This window comes from Macaca mulatta, chromosome X (assembly GCF_049350105.2).
Source record: "Macaca mulatta isolate MMU2019108-1 chromosome X, T2T-MMU8v2.0, whole genome shotgun sequence".
Lineage (NCBI taxonomy): Eukaryota > Metazoa > Chordata > Mammalia > Primates > Cercopithecidae > Macaca > Macaca mulatta.
The window spans coordinates 114,914,967-114,941,562 of record NC_133426.1 but is presented as its reverse complement, the minus strand read 5'-3'; the positions used below and the strand labels follow the sequence as shown (position 1 = coordinate 114,941,562).

Below are 26,596 nucleotides of genomic sequence, written 5' to 3'. Positions count from 1 at the left end.
AAAGTCAAAGGGCTGAAACAGTCCTCTAACGGTCAACAAACCCATTAGCTGCTTCAAGATAAGCCTATGCCTGCTTTTATCCCTGTCACATGCTAGAGTTCAACATATCAAAGCATGATGTAGGTTGATAAAAATAAATAAATTTTTTGAATTAAAAAAAGAGTTCAAGAAAGGCATTTTCATACTTCTGCAGCCTTAGGATCATTTGTAGATAAAATAAAAGAGAATGTTGGAGTCATTAAAAACAAATCCGAGTTCTGTGTGTGTGTGTGCATATATTTATATATGCATAAAATACATCCTCTGGGAGGATAAACAAGAAGTTAATACCATTGGGAATTTTCAAGGGAGGAACTGACCTATCAGAGAGAGAGTCAAGTCACTGAATATAATTTTATATCTTTTGAATTTTGAACCATTGGAATATACTGGGGAAAAAAGAAAAACTTGGAATCTAAGGAAACAAGTGAATTGGTTTGGTGCTAGCTTCCAGTTGTTGGCCTTCCTCAGGACTTGATTAAGGATTGGGGTGAAATGCAGGCAAGTTAAGGGAGCAAGGAAAGGAAAATGGGAAGATATGGCTGGGGCTTGAGGTTCATCCTCACAGGAAAGTGGTTAGCAAAGCTAATTTGATGAATACATGCTTTAAAACCTATTACGTTGCTATTCCTCAAATGGTTTGGAATTGTATATGATGCACAGATTAAGTGTGTAATTTACCACATGAACAATTCTAAATATGGCTGTCAACCAAGTAGGGTATACTTCAAACACAATTTATTTTTAATTTACCAAACAAAAATCAACAATTTAAGTCGCTGATTGGCAAGCTACAGCCTGCAGGCCAAACCCAGCCCTCCACCTGTTTTTGTAAATAAAGTTTTCTTGGATTACAGCCACACTCATTTACGTGCATATTGTCTATCACTGCTTTTGCATGTCAACAGCAGAGTTGAGTAGATGTAACAAAGGCCACATGGCCTGCAAAGCCCAAAATATTTACCGTCTGGCCCTTTACAGAAAAAGTTTGCTGACCCCTGATTTAAGTGATCATGATTTAAGGACAGGGTGACATCTGACAAAAGTATCAGTAAGAATGGGGACAGTGACCCATTAAATAGTAAGATTCCCGCAAATAGGAGGGAGCTCTAGCAGTGTACATTTGACATCGTTTCTTTGACAAACATTTTGATATAAATTATAATTACTTAAACTACACAATCAAATAATTTAACAAGAACCTTTTCCTCCCTGATTCAGTCACTTTATTATTTGAGCAAGAGAACAGATTGCTTCTTAGTATTTAGTCCCAAAGAGGTCACATCTGAAAGGATGAAGAAGAACAGCTTAACCATCTTTTATCTGCTGGTGCTTGAAGCAAGCTGAGAGTTGCTGCCTGTCTTCTAGATGTCCATTTCCTCATTGCAGCAGCTGAAGACTTGCTGTAGCCATGTAAGACAAGCTGGGAAGCAATGAACTCCTTCTCATCTGTCTGCTCCTAGGCTCCATGATTGTTCTATTTCTTTCCAGGGAAGGGTTACTGTCATTTGTTTTGTCTTGTTTTTCTGAGAAACAGTGATTGGCTCAGTCATGATTGCTATTGAGTTTGTATGCTATTGGCATATAGGCACTTGTTGACTAGAAAAGTTTTCTGTAATAAGTTCATGTTTTTATGGTGCCAGATGGAAGACAGACCTTCAAGTTGAGTTCCCAGGATTCTACACACTCAGAATCTCAAAATCTTCCTCCAGATCAAACTCCTCCAGTTGCTCAGTAGAGTCAATGAATTCTATCAGAATATGGAAATGAGTAAGAAGAAAAGCTTGACACTTGGGTTGAAGTGGTCAATCAATACATTACTCAGTAGTTAAGACTATGCATTTTTAATTGCTTTACTAAAGAAAGACTTGTGTGGAGGAGACTTACAATTAGAACTACTGCCAAGTATTAGAATTCTCTATAAAGACTCAAAATAGCCAGACTTGTTAAATAAACCTAACGACGGTGATGTGGCCAAGGCTCTGCAAGCCCTTCAAGATACCTTTGAATTATCGATGGCCTCAATTTGCTATCCTGAACCAGACCCTGAAAAAGCAATCCAGTCATCTTGATTTTGCATGGAACTTTTGCAACGAGCTCATTTTCTTCTTTTATCATTCTTTGAAATTGGTAAATATCAGCTCATCTGAAGATTAAAATAATCGGAAGCACCATTTTTTGATCACTCCAGCTAAGTAGAAATTTTACTGTCCACAGAAAGCATGGGCCACAATTCCTTCTTTCTCATAAAACAATTGCTATACATGGGTCTTCTAGCTGAGAGCCACTGAACAACAGCTTACCTGCCCCAGTGGTTGTCACTTCTGGCTTGGCTGGAGGTACAAAGGGAGGCCAGTGTGATGGATGTTTCTGAACTAATTCAAACATCCTTAAATTCTCCTTCAGAATTTCCTGGGGAGATACCGAAACAGTTTTAAATACTGCAGAGTCACATTTCTAATTGGCAATCTTTGACCCCAAATCCTGAGACAGTGGTCTGCTGGTTGCCAGGTGAAAATAGGGGCCTAGAAAATACATGCATCCTCTACTTGAACCATCGGAAGACCCAGCCATCTTCAATTCTAGATACTGTTTGGCCAGGAAGGAAGGACATTGCGGGGAGTATCTGATGAAGGCCAGCACTCACTGCCTATTCTCCATCATGAGGCATAGTTCCTGTGCCAGATGCATGGGTCCAGCTCACTTTAGGGGTGAGATGTTCCTGAAGCATTGGCTCCAAAGAAATGTCAGTTAGTCAAATTAAATCTGTCCCAAGAGACTATTGCTACATATTGGTATGGTTTCAGTGGCAGTCCAACATGTATGGTATATATCCTAATTTAAATGGCATAGTCTTAGCTGGGCACGGTGGCTCATGCCTGTAATCCCAGCACTTTGGAAGGCTGAGGTGGGCAGATCACCTGTGGTCAGGAGTTTGAGACCAACCTGGCCAATGTGGTGAAACCCTGTCTCAACTAAAAATACAAAAATTAGGCCGGGCGCGGTGGCTCACACTTGTAACCCCAGCACTTTGGGAGGCCGAGGCGGGCAGATCACAAGGTCAGGAGATCGAGATCATCCTAGCAAACATAGTGAAACCCCGTCTTTACTAAAAATACAAAAAATTAGCCGGGTGTGGTGGCGGGTGCCTGTAGTCCCAGCTACTCCAGAGGCTGAGGCAGGAGAATGGCGTGAACCTGGGAGGTGGAGCTTGCAGTGAGCGGAGATCATGCCACTGCACTCTAGCCTGGGTGACAGAGCGAGACTTTGTCTCAAAAAAAAAAAAAAATTAGCTGGGTGTGGTGGTAGGCGCCTGTAATCCCAGCTACTCGGGAGGCTGAGGGAGGAGAATCGCTTGAACCTGGGAGACGGAGGTTGCCATGCGCCCAGATCCCGCCACCACACTCCAGCCTGGGTGACAGAGCGAGACGTTGTCTCAAAAAATAATAAAATAAAATAAAATAAAAGGCATAGTCTTACCAGAAAATTCTCATTCCACCTTTAAATGTGACATAAATACAGCTTTGCTGCATTCTAAAATGTAAGTATTGCCTTTAGAAAATAATTCTCTATTAATGAGATAAAACATTAAGTTTCATCACCAAAAATATCACTCCCTTGACATGCTAAGGATACTTCAAACCAAAATTTTTGTTCAGTTCCCCCAAAGTTATGCACAATTCCCCACACCTTAATAGTTTCTTTGTTGCCTTAGTTTCTTTCTCTTGCAGTAAAGTCGTATCAGAGTAGGATTTTTTTTTTACTATGAAAAACAATCTTGAAAAGGAATAAAATTGAGTGACTTCATTTTCAGACTAAGAAAAACATATAGCTTTACCTTCTGAACAAGGCTACACCAGTTATCAAAGTCTTTTTCTTCTTTGCAGAAAAATCCCTTAGGGAAAAGCAAAAGAACACAACTTAGAATTATCCTTGGTATTGCACAATGGAGCTGTTGGCCCAGAATTAGGATGTGGGCCAGTCTCTGTGGATGTGACTTCCCAGCAATAAAGGAGGAAGACTGCCTGGGCTTCTCTCTCTCCTAACTCATTCCCTTACCCAGACATACACATTACTCTCTCAAGTCTTGATCTCATTCTCACCCTTGCTCTCTGTCCCTTTCCCTCTTTCCTCATGCTGTGAGATATTTTAACTTGAAGATCATCTTCAAAGTGTAGGGTTAATTCCATTACTTTCAGTGTACAAAAATACACATCTCCAAAGAACATTCAATTAAGCCAACAAACAAAAGCCAAATAGTACTTTTAGCTAGAGGCAATACTTAAGAAGCTGGCATTGACTTTCAGGAAGTTATCTATGAGAATAGAGTGAACCACCAGTCTGCGCTTTCTCAACCTCAAAGCCATCCCAGAGTAGTGAAAGAATGGTTCACAAGAGGAGGACTCGCAGCTCTTGGTCACTGGTATACTGACAATCGGATTAAACTGGAGGAGAGGATGCAGACAGGCCTCAGAACCACTGGCTACTTCACAGGCAGATGCCCCTTCAGTGTGTGTAGACACCAATCATACTTCTGGCGGAAAACCCTGCAGCTTCCTAGATTGTGTGCACCCAGGGCATCTTGCTCCCTTATCTCTCCCTAGTGATATCCCATCTTCCTCCCTGTGCCTGGGTAGCAATAATTTGAGGACAAGAAGGAAACGGGGGAAAGATGATGATAATTAACATTTACAGAATGCTTACAATGTGCCAGGCCCAGTGCTAAGTGCCTTACATGCACTGCACCTCATACAGTCCCATAAGGAAGGAACTATTGTTTTCCTCATGTTAGAGATGAGAAGACCGAGGCTCAGAAAGATTCACTCCTCCTAAGTGCGTAGTCAGTGATATGGTTTGGCTGTGTCCTCACCCAAATCTCATCTTGAATTGTAATAATCCCCATGTGTCAAGGGTGGGACCAGGTAGAGATAACTGAATCATGGGGGTGGTTTCCCCCATACCGTCCTTGTGGTAGTGAATAAGGCTCATGAGATCTGATGGTTTTATAAATGGGAGTTTCCCTGCATAAGCTCTCTTGCCTGCCACCATGTAAGACACCCCTTTGCTCTTCCTTCATCTTCCACCATGATTGGGAGGCCTCCCCAGCCATGTGGAACCGTGAGTCAACTAAACGTCTTTCCTTTATAAATTACCCAGGCTCAGGTATGTCTTTATTAGCAGTGGGAGAACAGACTAATACAGTTAGTAAGAGGCAGAGCCAAGATTCCAACTGGAGCAGTTTGGCTTCAGGGTCCATTCCTTCCCCACTATACTCTACTGCCTCTAATGCAGATAGTGAGCAAACATACTCTTGCCTCCCTACCTAGCAATCTGGATAACTCCCAGGGAACCAATCTGTACACATCGTATCCCCTGGCCCACTCAACCTACGAATACCCACCAGTGCAACTGAAGGATCCAGGTTCAGGATGTTCATTCGCTGTGGGGACTGCAGGCAATGGAAAGTCTGGTCATTAACCGTTCCATTCTCTTCAGTGTCGACAAAGGTCTGGGTTGTGTGAGGGTCCAAGAAGATGAGCTCATCACCTGTTTTGAAGGAGATATGCTTAACCTTCAAAGGACTACCGGTCCTGGCCCCACTGCTGTCGTTGGGAGAAGGCACTCTGGTTCTCTTAACCCCTCCCTTGGTGACAATGAGAATGGAATGACAGAAAGCCTGAAGCCAGGGTGAGCATGATTAAAGGAAGCCACTTGCGCCCAAATCTGATCATTCAATGAGAAGACGTGCCCTACCATTTACATCTCCTCAAAGTCCAAGTCCGAAATGGAAAGTGACAGGTTTGAGAAAATGTGGGAATGAGAGACCACAGATGGCATGGCAGGCTCTGTGAGCAGCAGTAACAAAGAGGTGGTAGGTGGGGTCACCAGGTCACGGGCCCAGGTACCATCAGGGAGCTTTCTGCCTCTTTTGACATTGGAAAGCATCTCAGGCTAGACCGCTGGTTCTTAGCCCCACGCTCAGAGAGCACCTCTGGTAAGGGAGGAGGTCCTGACCTTCAAAAGGAATGCTGACTTTTTATGGAATGGGAATGCTGACTCTTTATGGATGAGAAACCAGTGAGCTGACTTCGGGTCCTGATTAGCTAGCAAGCTAGTACTTATTAGCAAGTTAGTAAGTTTCTGTTAGAAAGCACTGCCTTCGTCACATTAACATCAGTACAGATACCGCTCACTTGGAAAATGCACTTTGAGATGACTGACCTTGACACAAGAGATATAGTCTATGCTTCATTAAATTGAAAAAGCCTAGGCCCAAAATGACATGGAAGGAGTTTAGGATAATAAAATTTCTGCTTTGACCTGATATTCAAAGGGCCGAGGGTCCCTCTACTGTTCATCAGCCACAGGCTGAGGAGGCAAAAGTGCCTACGAGGTACCCCAGCCTCGCTGTTGGGGCCTGAAGGCCATCTGGTTCTCTGTATGCTCGGCTACATCAGGCGAGCAAGGAGAGATCTACCTGCTGCCAAAGACTGGGGTAGGGAAGGATGCCCCAAAGACTCCCTCCGAAATGGTATCCAGGATTGTGTTGGGCACATCCACATGTTTCTGTTGGCAAAGAATATGTTTGTTTCTGAAGTCTCTTGAAAGGTTTAACATTTTTCTATCATAAGCCAAGGACAAACCACTTAATTCACTCTGTCTTAATTTTCTTGTTTTTAAACTAGGGTCATTGGGCCTGTTCTACTTACCTCATGGTATATTACAAGGACCAGAAGATTTCACCTCTGTGAAATGCTTAAAACACAACACAAATAGAAAGTGGCCAGAGAATTATTTTACTGCAAATCAACAGTATTTCCCTACAAATGTATGGTTAAGAGTATATAGAAATCAATCCCCCCATATGATTTGCTTTATGAAAGTCAAGGTAGATATTTTTCCCCTAGACCACAGGTAGGCAAGATCAGTGATATCGAAAAAGCCACAGATTACACTAAAGAGCAACCAAGATGGCTAGAAGGAAGCCTACCCAAGACCACAGAAAGGTCTGAGGGAAAGGAAGTTGTAGGCAAGAAAATAGAAAGCCAAAACAGGTTTAGAACTGAGTCATCTGCTGGGATGTTTGGAGTTAAGGTGTTGGGAATAATAACATCTTCTCTGACTCTGACTTGGACCTTTTCCCATGGGTGGTATGTCTGTGTGTGTGGATGTGCATGGAGTGGAGCTTTACGAGCCGCGTCTTTTTTTTTTTTTTTTTGAGACAGGGTCTCCCCTCTGTGTGCTGGTTAATACTGAGTATCAACTTGACTGGATTGAAGGATGCAAAGTATTGATCCCAGGTGTGTCTGCAAGGGTGTTGCCAAAGGAGATTAACATTTGAGTCAGTGGGTTGGGAAAGGCAGACCCGTCCTTAATCTGGGTGGGCACAATCTAACCAGATGCCAGGGTGGCAGGCAGAAAAATGTGAAAAAGAGAGACGGCCCTAGCCTCCTAGCCTACATCTTTCTCCCATGCTGGATGCTTCCTGCCCTCAAACATTGGACTCCAAGTTCTTCAGTTTTAGAACTCAGACTGGCTGTCCTTCCTCCTCAGCCTGCAGATGGTCTATTGTGGGACCTTGTGATCATGTGAGTTAATACTTAATAAACTCATATATGTATATATATACACAGTATTATATAAATGGAATATATATATTATATAAATGGTGTGTGTATATATATATATTCCATTAGTTCTGTCCCTCTAGAGAATCCTGACTGATACAGATTTTGGTACCAGGAGTTGTTCTAGAGGAACAGAATATTAGGATGGAGTTCTTTCATTGGTTTTGGGGTTTCTGGAGTTGGCTACTTAATATGATTAGACCCAAAAATGCTAAGGACTCTACTTCTAATAGTATAGGGAATACTGATAGTCCTTGGTGTGGACTGTTTAGATAGTTATGCAAAATAATGCATTTGACACACCTGAATCATCGCTCATGAGAGGCAAGGAGTTCAGTGACTATACAAAATACAATTGACCATACGTGGAAAGCCAAGGAACATAATGAAGCTGGTTGGTTGCTCCTAAGTTCAGTGGACAAAGTGATGAAAGAAAATGAACTCAGGGATTCTAACTCCAGGCTTCAGAAGCAGATATTCAACCTAAAATCTGCTAAGATTGCCCTAAGTGAGAGTCTTATCTCCTGTAGAGAAAGAGCTGAAATTGTGGAAAAACAGACACAAGCTCTTATCATGCGAGTGGCTGGCCTGCAACAAAAGATGCATGCACAGCCTCGCCAGGTGTCTACTGTTAAAGTGAGGGCATTGATTGGAAAAGAATGGGACCCTGCAACTTGGAATGGGAATGTGTGGGTGGACCCTGATGAAGCTGGGGACACTGAGTTTGTAAACTCTGATGAACTTTTTTTGCCAGAAGAAACAGCTTCCCATCTCCAGTAGTGGCAACATCCCCTCCCTGACCCATGCTGTCATCAGCCTTTCCACCTTTGTCTGAGGAGATAAACCCTGCGCTGCCTGAAGCAACAGTGATGGCCTCCCCTGAGGCAGTTGCCAGGCAAGATAATGTGGATTCTCCTCAGGAGCCACCCCCAACACCTCTGTTTGCTTCCAGACTTTAGACTAAAGTCCTGGTGGGCTCCTGGAGGTGAGATTGAGAGTGTGACCCATGAGGAGGTGCACTATACTCAAAAAGAACTGCTTGAGTTTTCTAATTTATATAAACAGAAACCTGGAGAACAGGCATGGGCACGGATATTAAGGGTCTGGGATAATGGTGGAAGGAACACAGAGTTGGATCAGGCTATTTATTGATTTGGGCCCACTATGTTAGAAACTGCATTTAATGTTGCAGCTCGGGGAGTTAAAAAAGGTTCTAAATAGCTTATCTGCTTGGTTAGCTGAAATATGGATTAAAAGATGGTCCACTGTAAGCGAGATGAAAATGCCTGATCTCCCTTAGTTTTATGTAGAGGAAGGGATCCAAAGGCTTAGGGAGATTGGGATGGTGGAGTGGATTAGTCACTTCAGACCTATTCACCCCAGCTGGGAGAGTCCAGAAGATATACCCTTGACCAATGCCTTGCAAAATAGATTTGTGAGGGCAGCGCCTGCATCTTCGAAGAGTACTATAATTGCTCTTCTCTGTATGTCAGATCTAACAGTGGGAACTGCAGTCACTCAACTACAAAATTTAAATATAATGGGAATAATTGGATCCTGAGGTGGCAGGGGCCAAGTGGCAGCACTCAACCATCAAAGGCAAGGTGGGCGTAGCTACCGTAATTGACAGCAGAGTCAAAGCAATAGTCTGACTATTGCTTTCAGACTACTGCAATCAGAACAGTCTGACTCGTGTAGAGCTCTGGCATTGGCTAATTAATCATGGTGTTCCTAGAAGTGAAATTGATAGGAAGCCTACTGCATTCCTACTTAATTTATATAAGCAGAAAACTTCTAGGTCAAATGCACAAAAGACTAATTTGAATTACAAAAACAGAGACTCACAGCCCATCCATCAATTTCCAGACTTGAGCCAGTTTACAGACCCAGAACCCCCTGAATGAAGGGGAGGCCAGGTCCCCTTGAGGAAGGACCTCACTATATTACTGACAATTTATGCAGTGAATCGTTCTCCCATCCTTCCCCAAGGAGACCTCCAGCCTTTTAGCAGGGTAACTGTGCAATGGGAAAAGAGAAATGATCAGATATTTCGGGGCCTACTGGACACTGGCTCTGAGCTGACACTGATTCCAGGGAACCCAAAACATCATTGTGGTCCTCCAGTTAAAGTAGGGGCTTATGGAGGTCAGGTAATCAATGGTGTTTTAGCTCAGGTGTGACTTACAATGGGCCCAGTGGGTCCCCAGACTCATCCCATGGTCATTTCCCCAGTGTCAGAATGCATAATTGGCATAGACATACTTAGCAGCTGGCAGAACCCCTACATTGGCTCCCTGACTGGTAGGGTGAGGGCTATTACGGTGAGAAAGGTCAAATGGAAGCCATTAGAGCTTCCTCTACCTAGGAAAACAGTAAATCAAAAACAATATTGCATCCCTTGAGGGAGTGCAGAGATTAGTGCCACCATCAAGGACCTGAAAGACACAGAGGTGGTGATTCCCACCACATCCCAGTTCAACTCTGTCATTTGGCCTGTGCAGAAGACAGATGGATCTTGGAGAATGACAGTGGATTACTGTAAGCTTAACCAAGTGGTGACTCCAATTGCAGCTGCTGTACCAGATGTAGCTTCATTGCTCGAGCAAATTAACGCATCTCCTGGTACCTGGTATGCAGCCATTGACTTAGCAAATGCCTTTTTCTCCATTCCTGTCCATAAGGCCCACCAGAAGCAATTTGCCTTCAGCTGGCAAGGCCAGCAATATATCTTTACTGTCCTACCTCAGGGGCATATGAACTCTTTGTCTTTGTGTCATAATCTTATTTGGAGAGACCTTGATTGCTTTTCACTTCCACATTGGTCCATTACATTGATGACATTATGCTGACTGGATCCAGTGAGCAACAAGTAGCAAACACACTGGACTTATTGGTAAGACATTTGCCAATAATTTATTTCCCAGAAGTTGGGATAAATAAATCTGACTAAAATTCAGGGACCTTCTACCTCAGTAAAGTTTCTAGGGGTCCAGTGGTGTGGGGCCTGTCAAGATATTCTTTCTAAGGTGAAGGAAAAATTGCTGCAATTGGCCCCTCCTGCAACCAAGAAAGAGACACAATGCCTGCTGGGCCTATTTGGATTTTGGAGGCAACACATTTCTCATTTGGGTGTGTTACTCTGGCCCATTGAAGGGAAATCTTTCCAGTGGGCATAACTTTGAGCAGTGCACCTGATTGTGCACTTTGCATGGAAGGAGAAACGGCCACATGTGCGATTATATACTAATTCATGGGCTATAGTCAATGGTTTGACTGGATGGTCAGGGACTTGGAGGAAGCATGATTGGGAAATTGATACCAAATTTGGGGAAGAGATATGTGGATGGACCTCTCTGAGTGGTCAAAAACTGTGAAGATATTTGTATGCCATGTGAGTACTCACCAATGAATGACCTCAGCAGAGGAGAATTTTAATAATCAAGTAGATAGGATGACCCATTCTGTGGACACCACTCAGCCTCTTTCCCCAGCTACCCGTGTCGTCACCCAATGGGCCCATGAACAAAGTGGCCATGGTGGCAGGGATGGAGGTTACACATGGGTTCAGCAACATGGACTTCCACTCACCAAGGTTGACCTGGCTACGGCCGCTGCTGAGTGCCCAATTTGCCAGCAGCAGAGACCAACATGGAGCCCTCAATATGGCACCATTCCTCGGGGTGATCAGCCAGCTATCTGGTGGCAGGTTGATTATATTGGGCTTCTTCCAGAATGGAAAGGGCAGAGATTTATTCTCACTGGAATAAACATTTAGTCTACATATGGATTTACCTATCCTGTACGCAATGCTTCTGCCAAGACTCCCATCCATGGACTCACAGAATGCCTTATCCACCATCATGGTATTCCACACAGCTCTGACCAAGGTACTCACTTTATGGCTAAGAAAGTGTGGCAGTGGGCTCATTCTCATGGAATTCACTGGTCTTACCATGTTCCCCATCAGCCTTATCCAACATCATGGTATTCCAAACAGACTCTGACCAAGGCACTCACTTTATGCCTAAGAAAGTGTGGCAGTGGGCTCATTCTCATGGAATTCACTGGTCTTACCATGCTTCCCATCAGCCTGAAGCAGCTGGATTGATAGAATGGTGGAATTTCATTTTGAAGTTACAATTACAATGCCAACTAGGTGACAATACTTTGTAGGGCTGGGGCAAAGTTTTCCAGAAGGCTGTGTAAGCTCTGAATTGGCATTCAATATATGGTACTCTTTCTCTCATAGCCGGGATTCACAGGTCCAGGAATCAAGGGGTGGAAGTGGAAGTGGCACCACTCACCATCGGCCCTAGTGATCCACTAGCAAAATTTTTTCTTCCTGTTCCCCTGACATTAAGTTCTGCTGGCCTAGAGGTCTTAGTCCCAGAGGAAGAAATGCTGCCACCAGGAGACACAACGATTCCATTAAATCAGAAGTTAAGATTGCCACGTGGATACTTTGGGCTCCTCTTACCTTTACATCAACAGGCTAATAAGGGAGTTACAGTGTTGGCTGGGGTGACTGACTCGGACTATCAAGATGAAATCAGTCTACTGCCCCACAATGGAGGTAAGAAAAAGTATGCATGGAATACAGGAGATCCATTTGGGTGTCTCTTAGTATTACCATGCCCTGTGATTAAGGTCAATGGGAAACTACAACAGCCCAATCCAGGCAGGACTACAAATGGCCCAGACCCTTCAGGAATGAAGGTTTGGGTCACTCCACCAGGAAAAAAAACCATGACCTGCTGAAGTGTTTATTGAAGGCAAAGGGAATACAGAATGGGTAGTAAAAGAAGGTAGTCATCAATACTAGCTACAACCATGTGACCAGCTACAGAAACGAGGACTGCAATTGTCATGAATATTTCCTCCTTCTTTTGTTAAAAACATGTTTGCGCATATATACACTTGTACTCAGAAGATATTCTCATTTTATATCCTTTCTCCTTTATCATGTGACATAAGATTTATTGACTTCACATCAGCATTTAAGTATTGTTAAGTTTACGTAATAGTATTTGGGTTGGGGATTGGTGCGTGTCCAGTTGTACGAAGGATAGTTGTATTATGTTAGACAAATTATGACCTTATTATTGTCTTTATTTGAAGATGATGTATGATCTCAGGAGATGTATATGTGTACCAGTTGACAAGGGGTGGACTTGTGATGGTTAATACTGAGTGTCCACTTGATTGGATTGAAGGAGACAAAGTACTGATCCTGGGTGTGTCTGTGAGGGTGTTGCCAAAGCAGATTAACATTTGAGTCAGTGGGCTGGGGAAGGCAGACCCACTCTTAATCAGGTGGGCACAATCTAACCAGCTGCCAGGGCGGCAGGCAGAAAAATGTGAAAAACAGAGATGGGCCTAGCCTCCCAGCCTACATCTTTCTCCATGCTGGATGTTTCCTGCCCTCAAACATCAGACTCCAAGTTCTTCAGTTTTGGAAGTCAGACTGGCTGTCCTTGCTCCTCAGCCTACAGACGGCCTATTGTGGGACTTTGTGATCATATGAGTTAATACTTAATAAACTCCCCTTTATATATATTTTTATATTTATATATATGTGTGTGTGTGTGTGTGTGTGTGTCTGTGTGTGTATGTTACATACACAGACACACACACATATATATACACATATATATGTATATATATTCCATTAGTTCTGGCCCTCTAGAGAACCCTGACTAATACGATCTGTCACCCAGGCTGGAGTGCAGTGGCACTATCTTGGCTCACTGCAGCCTTGACCTCCTGGGCTCAAGCAATCTGCTTGGAAGTAATCCCCATCTCAGCCTCCCAAGTAGCTGAGTCTATAGGCGTACACCACCACATCCAGCTAATTTTTTGTATGTTTGGTATAGACGGCATTTCACCATGTTGCCCAAGCTGGTCTCGAACTCCTGAGCTCAGGCGATCCACCAGCCTTGGCCTCCCAAAGTGCTGGGATTACAAGTGTGGGCCACCGCACCCAGCCACAAGCTGCATCATTTCTGAGAGTGCTTATAAGAGATACAGTACACTTAGGTAATGGCCTCTAGCTCCATCCATGTTGCTGCAGAGGACATGATTTCATTACTTTTTATGGCTACATAGTATTCCATGGTGTATATAACACATTTTATTTATCTATTTTATATATTTATATATAAAATATATAATACTTTGTATATGCATATGTAATACATTATATGTATTTTATTTATACATTTTATTTATTTTATATATTTTTATACATTTATTTTATATATTTTTATATATACATTTATTTATATATACAATGTATTTTATATATACATTCATACATTTTACATATTTATAAAATGTATATGTAATACTTTGTATATGCATATGTAATACATTTTATATATTTTAATATATATTTTTAATATATAAAATGTATATGTAAGTATGTATATATATGTATAAATGTGTGTGTGTGTATATATATGTGTGTGTAGAAAGAGAGATAATACACTTTGCAGAGTCTCTGGAATGGGACAACTATTTAGAAAATGGCAACTTGCATCTCTTCCCTCGCTTCAGACATTCTGCCAATCTGGACCACTCAACCTCAAACAGTAAGGGTGTGAGTCAGAAAAGGGGAGTCGGAGGGACTTAAAGCCCTCAAGTGAAGTTTGCACAAAGGACTCATAAAAGTTAACAGGCAAATGGGCACTATGTGAACCTCTGTCTTGGGGTATTAAAGAACTGAGGATTGCCCACATCTTTTTAATGAGTAGTCAAACTTCACAAAAGCTACTCTGACCCAGTGGCCTCAAGAAACAGGACGGCTACACCACCTTGGAGAAATTCTCTGGAGGTAACTTGGGATAGGGAGGCCAGGGCACCCAGGACTCACATACACTATTCACTGAGATTCCTCCAAAGTTATTTTCTAATCTGTTTCAAAGTTGTCCTCAAACACTGTTGTGGACTGAATGTTTATGTCTCCCTAAAATTCATATGTTGAAATCCTAACCCCCAATATGATGGTACTAGGAAGTGGGGCCTTTGGGAGGTGATTTATTCATGAGGGTGGAGCCCCTATGAATGGATTAGTGCCTTCATAAAAGAGACTCCAGAAAGCTCCTTTGCCTCTTCTGCCATGTGAGGACACAGCAAGATAACAGCCATCTATTAACCAGGAAGTGGGCTCTCACCAGACACCGAATCTGCCAGTGCCTGGATATTGGACCTCTAGAACAGTGAGACATTTGAGGTCCTTGGTAAGGTAACAGTGCCTCTAGAACAGTGAGACATAAATTTCTGTTGTTTATAAAGCCACCTCGTCTATACTATTCTGTTATAGCCGCCTGAAGGGACTAAGTCAAGCATGAACAACTGGAAATCTATTTTTTGCAACATTTTCTTTGAACCCAAGTGCTTAGGAACAGAGGGCATCTGATTTTGCAGAACTCCAAATACTAGGTTTTATACTTAGAAGAATAAAAGCCTTTACAGGCTCTACATTTTCCATTTAGCTGTAATTCTTAGGCTCAACCAATAGATAGCAGCATTAGAGAAAACAGAGGCAGCTGTGCAATCCCTGCGCCCCGCCCCCTGCCCCCCGCCCCCCGCCAACCTAAAGAGAGGAAGAAGGGGTTGGCAAAGGAAAGAGGTGTTGGGGTCAAGCAAGGTGCAGCCACCTTTCACTGACTGTCCTATATGCCTGGCTGAACGCTTTACTGTAAGGTGACAATAGGGTGAGTCAGGCATTAACCCTATTTTACATAAGAGGAACCTGAGACTGAATACTGGTATCTTTTTCCTGAAGTCACACAGTAGCAAATGGGGGATTGGCATGCAAAGCCAGGTGTGTCTGTTCCCATCCCACCTCACCTCCCTGAATGTCCAAGAGGAGATGTGTTGGGGAGGATGACTAAGGCCATCTCTGCCCTGTCCTTTGCACATGCCCTCATGCCATTCCCTTGTAACTCCTGTAGCTCTCCTTTCTTTGTCAACCAATCTGAGCTCATAACTTTCTTGAGGCCAAGTCTCAGACCATCCCACCCCTGCAACAGGTGTCCTGTACCAAATTTTCCTGGCCACATCACTCTCTAACACATGCTCTTCAACACTAACCAGGTATTTAGGCCCTGGTATGCAAAGTATGGTCTGTGGACCAGCAGCATCGGCACCACCTAGTTAGAAATGCAGACTCTCAGGCCCCACCCAAGACCTACTGAACCTGCACTCCAATAGGCTCTCAAGGTGATTCACGTGCATGCTAAAGCTTCAGAAGCACTAGGCTAGCTTACCTTGTGTACCAAGGACCTCAAATGTCTCTGGTCATAGCTAGTGAGTCAAGAGACTGGGTTTCCAGAGGTGCCTTCCTATGCAGGCAATGTTGGGCTGCTTGCTCGGGTCCACATTAAGAGGTTAGTGGTTTTAAGGCTTAGTCCCCATTCTCAGGAAAAGGATACTTCTGTCTTTGCCTCCTCTAATTCCCACCCTGTCACAGCTCTGAACAATGAGCCAGCAGGCCCTAATAAGAGAGATATTGGCAAAGTCAAGGGATTGAAATTCCACCACCCTGGGCCCCACAGGCAGGAGAGAGATGTGCTGGAGCAATGCTGTGACCTTGGGGCTATCCAGTGGGAAAGCAATGGAACCATCTTATCAAGAAGCAAGGAAGTAAAGGCATTGAAATTGGACCTGCTTTCTGTCAGGCACACAGAAACATAACTCTCCATTAGTTAGGCTGGAGCCAGAAGGAGTTGACCAGAGGCCGTGGCATCCCTGGGCTAGATGGGAACCCACTAACTGGAATTGCCTGGTCTCCCATGCAAACCTTGTCCCCACGCCCTCCCACAGCCCACGATGACTTACTTGTGATTCCTCCTTTCTTACCTAAGAATCCTATGAAATAATACGCGTTATTTGGTTTTCCTCCTAATGCCCCTAAAGACTGTGGCATCTTAAAACACTCCTGGAGAGAAAGAGAATGCAAGATTCTCAACTCACTTGTGGACTGCTGCTCACGGATCTCTGTGCTGAGATGGCGGTGTGATGGGCAGGCAGCAATGGGCTCGGGGAAAGAAGTGACTTACTTTGAATGCATCAACATAGACAGGATTGATTTGGTTTATGCCCAGGCGAAGGGGCACAATGAGCAGCAGGGGCTTCCAGGCTGGGCAGTGGGCAGAGGTGCCCTTACTCTGGTTTGAAGCAGTCAAATAATCGAGAGGCCTGTCACCAGCTGTGTCAGCACTCAAGGGAAGGACACGGCACATTTTTTCTAGAAATGGAAGAACAGAAAATTGGATAAGTAAGGAGTCTTCAGCCCTAGAAGATACTCCAATATCAAAACTAAGGGGAACCTCACATGCCCCCCACCCTGCCTAGAAGGCCCTCTCCTCTGCCACCAGGGTTCAGCTGACTCCCCACCCGCACGAAGCCCAGGCCATTCCTCTAGCACTCATGCTTTTCATTCCGGCCGCAGGGTACTTGTTTAGCTCCTAATAGGGATTCTGGGCTCATTGTAAGAATCTCATTTCTCAAGTCTGCCAGGGCTTTTGAGACAGGGACTGTATCTTTAGGTTGCTCTGACTCCTCAGTGCAGGAATCACAGGCCTGGACAAGGGTGAGCCTCCATGAAAGATCTGTTGGTGGTTGAATAAATTATATGCACTTTGTGTTTTCTGCAGGGAAGGAGTGTGGTACTGTTCTCCCTCTCAGAAAACTGAAAAGAAAGAATCAGAGCCCTGTGCTCCCCTAAGCTCCCCTGCCCTGGTGGGGAAGACCAGAGAGACTCTCTTGAGTCCCAGAATTCTGAATGGTGAGGAAGGAACTCATCACCCATCAGCTGGGAAGTTAAACAGACTGGTAACTCACTGATATCTTCAATGACCACTGTGTTATCCATTGAAACATAAACAGCCAAGGAATTCCATTCATCAAATAAAGCAAGTTTTCTGCAAAGCAATGTATAAAGAAGTCACAATTTGAGAAGATGGAAATATCAGCAGAAAACAGTACAATTTATGCCCAGTGTTCCTAAAGTCACCAACACTGAGCCACAGAAAAGCTGGTGTTCAGGTTAGCTCGGCTTCTTTGCCAGAGCTCTGGGACACTCCACATCTAGAGACCTTGAGAATGTCCCTGAGTCACTGTATCTGAACCTCAAAAAGAAGTTTCTGCTTTACAAGCTGGAGAAGTCTACTTCACAAAATGATGGGACACCTACTGGGGAAAAAAGAAAAGTTACCCGTGCATCTGCTCTCAAAGTCCCAAGAGACTTTGTTTTCTTAAATAAAAGACATTCTGACTTAATGAATTTTCATTTTTCAAAAGGGAAACTGTAAAAAAAAATTTTTTTTAAAGGAAGCTGTCCATAAAAAATAGACATTTGTTTGGGATCACAGATAATATGGAGAATATGTTCCAGGTAAACCCAGAGAGAGAGAGAGAGACAGTGGGTAGAGGGGACAGAGAGAGAGAGACAGTGGGTAGAGGGGACAGAGAGAGAGAGAGACAGTGGGTAGAGGGGACAGAGAGAGAGAGAGACAGTGGGTAGAGGGGACAGAGAGAGAGAGAGAGACAGTGGGTAGAGGGGACAGAGAGAGAGAGAGACAGTGGGTAGAGGGGACAGAGAGAGAGAGACAGTGGGTAGAGGGGACAGAGAGAGAGAGAGACAGTGGGTAGAGGGGACAGAGAGAGAGAGAGACAGTGGGTAGAGGGGACAGAGAGAGAGAGAGACAGTGGGTAGAGGGGACAGAGAGAGAGAGATCACTTCTACCACTCCCCAGCTGCCCTGAGAATACCTCTGAAGTGACATAGGCCGCAGATTGACTTGGGTGCCGAGCTTTACTGGCCAGCAGCTGAAGAGAGCCACCATGCTGAACTGCAGGACTTTATGGTATATTAGAAAGAAAACCCCTTTAAAAGAGAGATGATCTGAGGTCTCTGTAAAGTACCCCACCTATTTCTCCCTTTCCTTCTTCTTCCCTTGCCAGTTAAATGAGGCCATGTTTAACCTGGCTATTTCTGGGATGTGTGGGTAAAGACCAGTCTCATTGGACCAAAGAAAACACAGTCTGTCTACCAGGTAGCTCCCAGGAAGTTAACTACCATCACCCTTGTATTTCATTCATTTTAATGTATTATCTTTCTCCAGAAGAATAACAATAATATAATAATAATATGCTGTTGTTAATGCTAATGATCATGATGAATTGGAACCCATTTACATTCTTTAAAAAATCTACACCAAGCATGGTGGTTCACGCCTGTAATCCCAGCACTTTGGGAGGTCGAGACGGGTGGATCACGAGGTCAGAAGTTCAAGATCAGCCTGGTTAACATGGTGAAACCCCATCTCTACTAAAAATACAAAAATTCGCTGGGCATGGTAGCAGGCACCTATAATCCCAGCTACTCGGGAGGCTGAGGCAGGAGAATGCTTGACCCTGGGAGGTGGAGGTTGCAGTGAGCCGAGATTGTGCCACTGCACTCCAGCCTGGGCGACAGAGTGAGACTCTGTCTGAAAAAAAAAAAATAAAATAAAATCTAGGTTTCCACTTTGTTGTTGGTAACCTTAAAATTTAGAAGAAAGAAGCAAATTCTGAAGGATGTTGTTTTAACACCAACCATTTCAAGCTGGGTTTTGGGCTCCGCACAGCCATTCTAATCTCTTATACTTTCCACACCACGTTCATACGGTGATTCCTGAAACACTGCCAGATTTTCACTCAGCAGAGTCAGCGATGCCCAAAAGGCACTCTGACTATGGCAAGAAAGCAGCCTCAGAGAGGTTACATTGTTAGGAAGGAGTAAAGTCAATACAGATTTTCCTTGGGTCCCCAAAAAATCCAGGCCACTCCCCTCACAGACACATTCCCAAAGCATTCTAGTTCACTGAAGACTGGTTAGTAATAGAAACAGGGTCCCATCTGTACTTTGCATGGAATAGGTCCCCCTATAGTGCCCAGGAGCTTAATGTTCTACACCAAAGGAGGCCAGAAGGTTTCAATCTTCTGATCCCTAAATCTGGCCCCAGATTCTGGCTGCCATTTTCATTTATTCATCGAGCATTTATTGCGTACTTACACGTGCCAGGCAGTTCTATGTGCTAGTGTTACAGAGTGAACAAGATAAATACAATCTCTGCCCTCATGGAGTTTCCATCAGTGATAGGTTGTTAGGAAGGAGAGTGACAACAGGTAAAGTGGTCTGCAGGTGTAAAAGTACTAACATCACTCACCCCATTTGCTTTCAAAAAGTTGGTCCTGACCTCTCCACCTTGCCTCTTGCTGTGGAAGGTGAATTCTGGTATTTAACAAGACAACTGGAATACCATGGTGGGACACCTTGAGTCTGCTATGAGATGACAAACTGATTCCAAGACTTCCCTGGGGTTTGTCTCCCCCAATAGCTGGTGAGTTCCTTGAGGCAAGGACTATGTCAAGTTTATTTCTGCACACCCAGAACTTAGCACAGTAAAGGTACAAAGAAAAAGCTGAATGAACAGGGTTTTAAAATATTATGTAGTGCATGTAGGAGCCCTGTGGGGGTCCATTTCTTGCTTAGGCTGGCTTAGCCTCTACCACTTAGTATGAAACTTTTGGCTTCAAAGGGACCCTCAGGCCAATGGCTCCCAGGCACATGAGCATCAATCTGCAGCATGAGACACTGAATGAGTCCTAGGATACAGCCACATATACTGCTACCAGTGAATATAACTCTGATATACCAAGACCGATATCCATGCTTACACATTTAAAAGAGCCATCTGAGCAAAATGGCACAGATATTTGATGGTTTAGTGGGAAGAATAGCTTAGAGGGATTGCAAGAATACCTAGGTTGATGGGAGGTTTAGTTGTCTAGGGAGGGAAGCATAGGAGACAGCAGAATAAGGCAGGCGCCAGACTCTTTTACTTACTTTAACACCTGTGCAACTGTATTTGGTCCAAACCATTCTCCAATTGATTTCCCTTCTCCTACACCCATTTGTGCTGTTTTTATGTGGAAAAAATTAACATGTTAGCAAACGATCTTCCAGTAAGCCACAAACTCCTAATTTTTTGCATAAATAATTAAGCAGATGGACAACTTAATGGAGCCACATATAAGGCAAAGGAAGAGAAGGAACAGGAATAGGCACTGCCTTTAAACTATTGATTTATGACCTTACCCATTTGATGGATAGAGTAGCAACAATCTTTTCTATCTAAGAAGCACTGTAGGATGCGTTGGTATTCTTTGGGTTGTTCTTTTTGTTTCTCCCAGCTCCAGTCTTTTTAAGAAAAAAAAAATGTGTTAGAAACATTTTTATAACTGTTTATTACTTCTCTGCACTTTTATTGTAACTACAAAGGTAGAAGGAAAACAAAGGCACCACATCTAGAAGGCAGGAATGATCAAGTTAGAACCTTCCTAAGTATCTTTCATTTTGATAACAAAGACATCTGGAAAGTGATTGCTTTCAAAGACTCAGTGGGTATACAGTAAAAGCAAAACAAGAAGTTGACCAAGGAATTGACTTAGCCCAAGAGCTGGATCAATATTATATAAAAACAACGTCACAAAGGCCTTTCTGGCCAGTTACTCAGTGAACAGGAGGTCACCACAAAGCCCGGCAGTACATCGATATATAAGCCAGATGCCATAGCGTCTCATCTCCACATAGACGGCAATGGCTTTTGCTCTTATATTTTGGCAGCATTGACAAAAGGATCTCACGGGTAAGAAGTGCTCTTTTGATACACAACAGTTCACAGGGGAATATACACAGCTCACAACTAAGGAAGCTTAAAAAAATTGCATGCTGTCGTTTTTACACCACCTTTTAAAAAGTCCATGCTGAGCTTTGGGAAAACAAATAACTGTGCTATCAGGTGTTCAAGGTTTCCCTAAGACCAAAGCCAAAATAACTACATCTGTATGGATACCGTCTGTGCCTTCAGCACAGCCCCCTAAATCCTACAGAGGCCATTTGTAACTTACTGAGGACAACTGCAAAAACTCTCTGTAATCACTGCAATCCTCTCAGCTCTAGAAACACTGGCTAATGGGACAGATTTTTGAGGCTTAGTTTGCTTCCAAGACAAATTTCTCTCCTGAGGTTTTAGAGAGAGTTTGAAATAAAGACTGAACTACACTTGAAGCCAAAGGCCATTATCTCAAGACTCTTCAGTTATTTTTTGCTTCTAGTGTTGCTAAAACCAGAGTTTTTAACTTTGGATCCAGCACAGCCCTCAGAATTTGGAACCACATCCAACTTCTTTTCATTAGCTACCAAATTGTCCAAGTCTGAGGAAATCCTAATTAGCTGGCTGCTAAATGCCACTAAATATTTGCTGACGACAATGGTAAGTGAATACTCTACCTTAATTTTAAAATAGCTGAATAGCAAACAATCCAAAAGACATCTTTACAAAATTACTCTTTTAACTCATTTTAGCTACAAGATCTATTTCCAACTTCTTCCTGCTACTTGCTTTTGTATTAAAACAATTGAGACTGCTGACTGTGGAGGTTTTTTTTTTTCCAGTTTGCTCCCTACTTCCAGAACTCGCTTCCAAAATAATCATTTTGAAGTGTGTTATAAATGAAAAAAAAAATTAAATAGTGAGAATGGATCTATACCAAGAAGCATGTATAAACAAGGGAAATCACTGGACAAGGAGTTGGAATATCTTTACTTTATCCCCAAATCTTCGATTTCTTGCTGTTTTACCCTGGGTAAATCACATCACTTCCCTGAGCCTTGGTTTCCTCATCTGTAAAATGGAAATTATTATACTACCCAGGGCAAGCAGGATATCCCAAACCCTGAAGAGAAGGCAATAAGCCCTGAAACCTCCGTGGGCCCTTCTCCAATCCTCTCTGAAAGCTGCAGCAAAATCTGTGAGTTTGCACAGTGGGAAAAGGAAAATGATGTTTCTATACTTCTGAACCTCAATTAGCAACAGCCAATGAGTTCAGCAGCCCAATTTCATCCAAAGTGTCCTTTCACTGTCTCATCCCCAATTCTAACTGGACCTTCACCTAAGTGCCTGAACTGGCATGCAGCCAACCCCATCCTTCAGATGCCCATAGGGAAGCATGTACATGTTTCAAGAAAGCAAGACTCAAGAGTTCCAACAACCAGCCGGGCGCAGTGGCTCATGCCTATAATCCTAGCACTTTGGGAGGCCGAGGTGGGTGGATCATCTGAGGTCAGGAGTTCGAGATCAGCCTGGCCAACATGGCAAAACCCCATCTCTACTAAAAATACAAAAATCAGCCAGGCGTCCAGGCGTGGTGGTAGGCACCTATAATCCCAGCTACTCAGGAGGCTGAGGCGGAGAATCGCTTGAACCCGGGGGTCACAGGTTGCAGTGAGCCAAGATCACACCACTACACTCCAGCCTGGGAGACAAAGCGAAACTCTGACTCAAAAAAAAAAAAAAAAAAAAAAAGAGTTCCAACAACCATTATCAGAAGGCTCTTAATTGAATGTCCTCCCAAGGAAGCAAATTTAAAGATTCCTTCATCATCAGCTGGACATCCTTAGTGAACCAAAACCAAAATAGTACCAGCTCCCTCTATATACTTCCTTTAGGTCACTTACATCCTTCACCAGGCAGATATCTTAAATGAGGTCAAGAAACAGACTTACCACCACACCCTTTTTCCTGCTGCCTTTGTTATCTTGCATTTCTAAGGACTTACTCAAACAATAGCAAAGATGGAAAGGATAAATGACACACCTCCCTCAATGTTCAGTTCTGTCCCAGGAAAATAACTCCCTGGCTTGGTGACTCACAGGAAACACTAGCTGTTTCCTTCTTATGAGGGGCTTTGTTGACTTGTCAGCCCCACCACTTGAGCTTGCAGAGAGCACTTTAAGACCTACAAGTTTATTACTGAATGTTCCCAAGGCTCAGCATCAAGCTAAATCAATAGCAGCAAGTGACACTGCAGAGGTCTCTGAGAAAGTTTATAAAACAAATTTAACTCACCCCTTCCCAAGTGTCTACAGATAAGGGCTTGAGCCAGCATCATCTGTCCACAGCGTAGCATACATCCCCAACCAGCATCTGATGAAGGGCCCGTTCCCCCTGTTGGCAAAATGGAAGGGAATGAATATGGGTTCCTCAAATTGCCCTTTCCTGAAACATCAGCATATTTAGGACTCACACAAGACAGGCAAATAAATATACTCTGAAAAGCGAGGTAACAGATATACCCACAGATCAAACAAGATTTGGGTATACAGTTGGAACTTGCAAACATAGTACTGAGTCAACCAAAACAAGTTCTACAGCCAAACATAAAACAAGCAAATGAACTAAATGTGTCCCTTATGTTTTCTGCTTGAAGACTTCTAGGTATACATGCAATTTTGGTAGGTGACTGCCATGTATGAATACCAACCCTTAGTCCATTCCATGTCATCATCTGCCAGACCCAAACCTTGCCTTGCATAGCTCACTTGCATGGCCCTGAAATTCTCAGGGAAGCCAGTCTTACTTAGGTAAAGAACAAATACTACCAAAGGCAATCATCAAAATGGTCAAAGAGATTTGGAAGGCTCATGACTATTCTGAATATATATTATGAAGATCTGAACAGCAAGAAGGACATTGTAAAATAGGGGAAAGATCCCTAGATGAGGCATCAGAAGACCAGTCTCTAGTTATCTAATCTAAATCTCATCTACAGGCTGAGCATAATAGTACATACTCTGCCTACTATCAGTGGGTATTGTAAGAACTGAGAGAATATCTGTGAAAGTGTTCTAGAACCCACAGAGGATGACACAAATACTTGATGTTTTGAGTATGATCATAATTTAAACCCATATTAATGAATTAGAAATGTATCTTTAAAAGGTATAAAAGGTATAAAATTAGTTAATAAATGAAATAAGACAACAGGTTCTATTTTAAGAACACCTTATGCAAAGAAAATCACACATATGAGGCCAGGGTGAGCTCAATATTCTTTTCCAAGGGGCCAATGAAATCAGATAACTTGAATGGCAGACAGGGTATGTTGTTTTCATTGTTTTCTTTTCCCAGTGTGGAAATGGAAAAATATGCTATAAGCATGATCTCAGAAGACTAACTTCAAAGGGGGTCATCAATCTTGTAAGACAAGTGGGTCAAGGTGGTCACCCCTTTCTTTTAGTTGTGGGGACTGAAGGAAAGTTACAACAACAAGATGGGAAGGAGGGAGTCAATTTATGACCTGGAAGGGGTGCCTTTTGATTGTTGCTAATGTGGGGATTATTGGCCAGATTAGTAGGGAAAAGATGCAATGAGGCCCACATAAAGAAGAGATCATCTATTGCCAAAATATTGGCAGAGTAAAATTAGAAATATTTTCCAGCCTTGCAAAGAGCTCCACAGCCAGAGAAAGTTAACAGTTCAGAACCACTGGTTACTAAACATTGTTCTTTTGTTTGTTACTGACTGGTGTATTTCTGGGGAGAGAAAAAAAAATAAAGGAAAAGTTTGTGTGACCTTCATTTTTGGCACTGAACAGAAAGATTGATTTCATTCTAGTGTCCTCTTAGAAGAGTAAATTTCACTATTTGTAGGCCCTTTTCCTACAGGGCCATGATATTAGGAAGTAGCCACCCTACTTACAAATGTGTTGTATACCCTTTATGAAAACAGCACATTCACTTCACCTATTGAATTGTCCTTTTTTCTAGTTGACAGCTGGTAACAGCCTAGAATTAGTTCCAAGGAAACTACTGTAATTTGTCTCTCAATGGCAAGGTGCTTTCATGTCAAAAGGGGGAAAAAACCCAAATAAATTATTTTCTTTCTTTCAAGACACAATTTTCATTAATAATCAAGTAGTTCCACAATGCAGTGGATTGTAATTTAATATATATTATACAAATTAAAGGCTTACGTGATTTTTCCCCTTAATCTCAAAAGTATAACAAGTAATATCATCTGGTGCCTGAACACTTGGAGGTGGGGTCAAAAGTATACAGTCATAACCCCTCAATGCCATAGAGCCATATGTGAAAGGATACTTTAGCAATGAAACTTTTGGATGAAGTGTAAGATTTACCTAGTCCCCTAAATCAAATTCTTTGCTATAGTGAGCAATTAATTCTGAGGTTTCTATGAAGTCACTGATAACCTCAGGCAAGCTATCCACAAGGAACAAAGCAGAGTAAAACAAATGATATACCTACCAATTGGTGAAAATTTCCTTCTGTATGTAAACCATAGACGAGCACTTATATCAGACAACAGCTTAGATTTTTCTGTAATTAAATGTAAAATTAAAATTAAATCACCATATCTAAAAATACCCACCTTTACTTCTGAGCCAGCTGCCAACTTAATTTCAAATAACCAGTCAATTCCATTATTATGGGGCTAGGTAAATTCACAGGAAACCCATTCTCATTTTAGCCAAATAATTTCAGTATTTCTCCCAACCTATGGTTTGACCAGAGCTACTTGACTGGTGTAATGACATTGGGTAGCTCCTGTCATCTTTTCACTGAATTCCACAGTCCTGACAGTTACAAACACTGGGATCATTGCCAAAAGACAAGGAATAAGAAAATTAAGGATCTTAGAGAACCCACTAACAAGACTATCAGCCGCAGCCTGAATGATGGTTGGCTGGATCTTGTATCAGCACCCATCATCCCTTATCTAAAACTAGAGGTTTGGCTGGGCCCAGCAACTCACACCTCTAATCCCAGTGCTTTGGGAGGCTGAGACAGGGAGATTGCTTGAGGCCAGGAATTCAAGACCAGCCTGGACAACATAGTGAGACCCCATCTCTACAAAAAAAATGAGGTATGAGGATCACTTGAATCCAGGAGTTCGAGGCTGCAGTGAGCTATGATCACCACTGTACTCTACCTGAGTAACAGAGAGACCTTGTCTTAAGCAAAACAAAATAAAACAAAACAAAAACTATTGGTTGGCTTGTTTGTGTGTGTGCATGTGT

At 42.9% G+C, this 26,596-nt stretch overlaps 1 protein-coding gene across 5 annotated transcripts in view; it reads right to left on the bottom strand.

Moving 5' to 3' along the window:
- Positions 1-760: 760 nt before the first annotated feature.
- ATG4A (autophagy related 4A cysteine peptidase) overlaps positions 761-26,596 on the bottom strand; it is a 72,863-nt gene continuing 47,027 nt past the window's right edge. For 4 of the 5 annotated variants that reach the window (XM_028841766.2, XM_077987731.1, XM_077987729.1 and 1 more), the window contains exons 3-13: positions 25,824-25,895; positions 23,626-23,724; positions 20,814-20,915; positions 20,562-20,634; positions 17,514-17,593; positions 16,730-16,917; positions 16,530-16,608; positions 5,441-5,586; positions 3,878-3,934; positions 2,343-2,451; positions 761-1,789 (exon numbers count right to left, since the gene is read on the bottom strand). In XM_028841766.2, coding sequence (XP_028697599.1) covers positions 1,719-1,789; positions 2,343-2,451; positions 3,878-3,934; positions 5,441-5,586; positions 16,530-16,608; positions 16,730-16,917; positions 17,514-17,593; positions 20,562-20,634; positions 20,814-20,915; positions 23,626-23,686 — 966 coding nt within the window. In that variant the 5' untranslated portion in view covers positions 23,687-23,724; positions 25,824-25,895 and the 3' untranslated portion in view covers positions 761-1,718. The remainder of the gene's footprint in view (positions 1,790-2,342; positions 2,452-3,877; positions 3,935-5,440; positions 5,587-16,529; positions 16,609-16,729; positions 16,918-17,513; positions 17,594-20,561; positions 20,635-20,813; positions 20,916-23,625; positions 23,725-25,823; positions 25,896-26,596) is intronic. The other variant, NM_001261491.1, reaches the window with a different exon arrangement.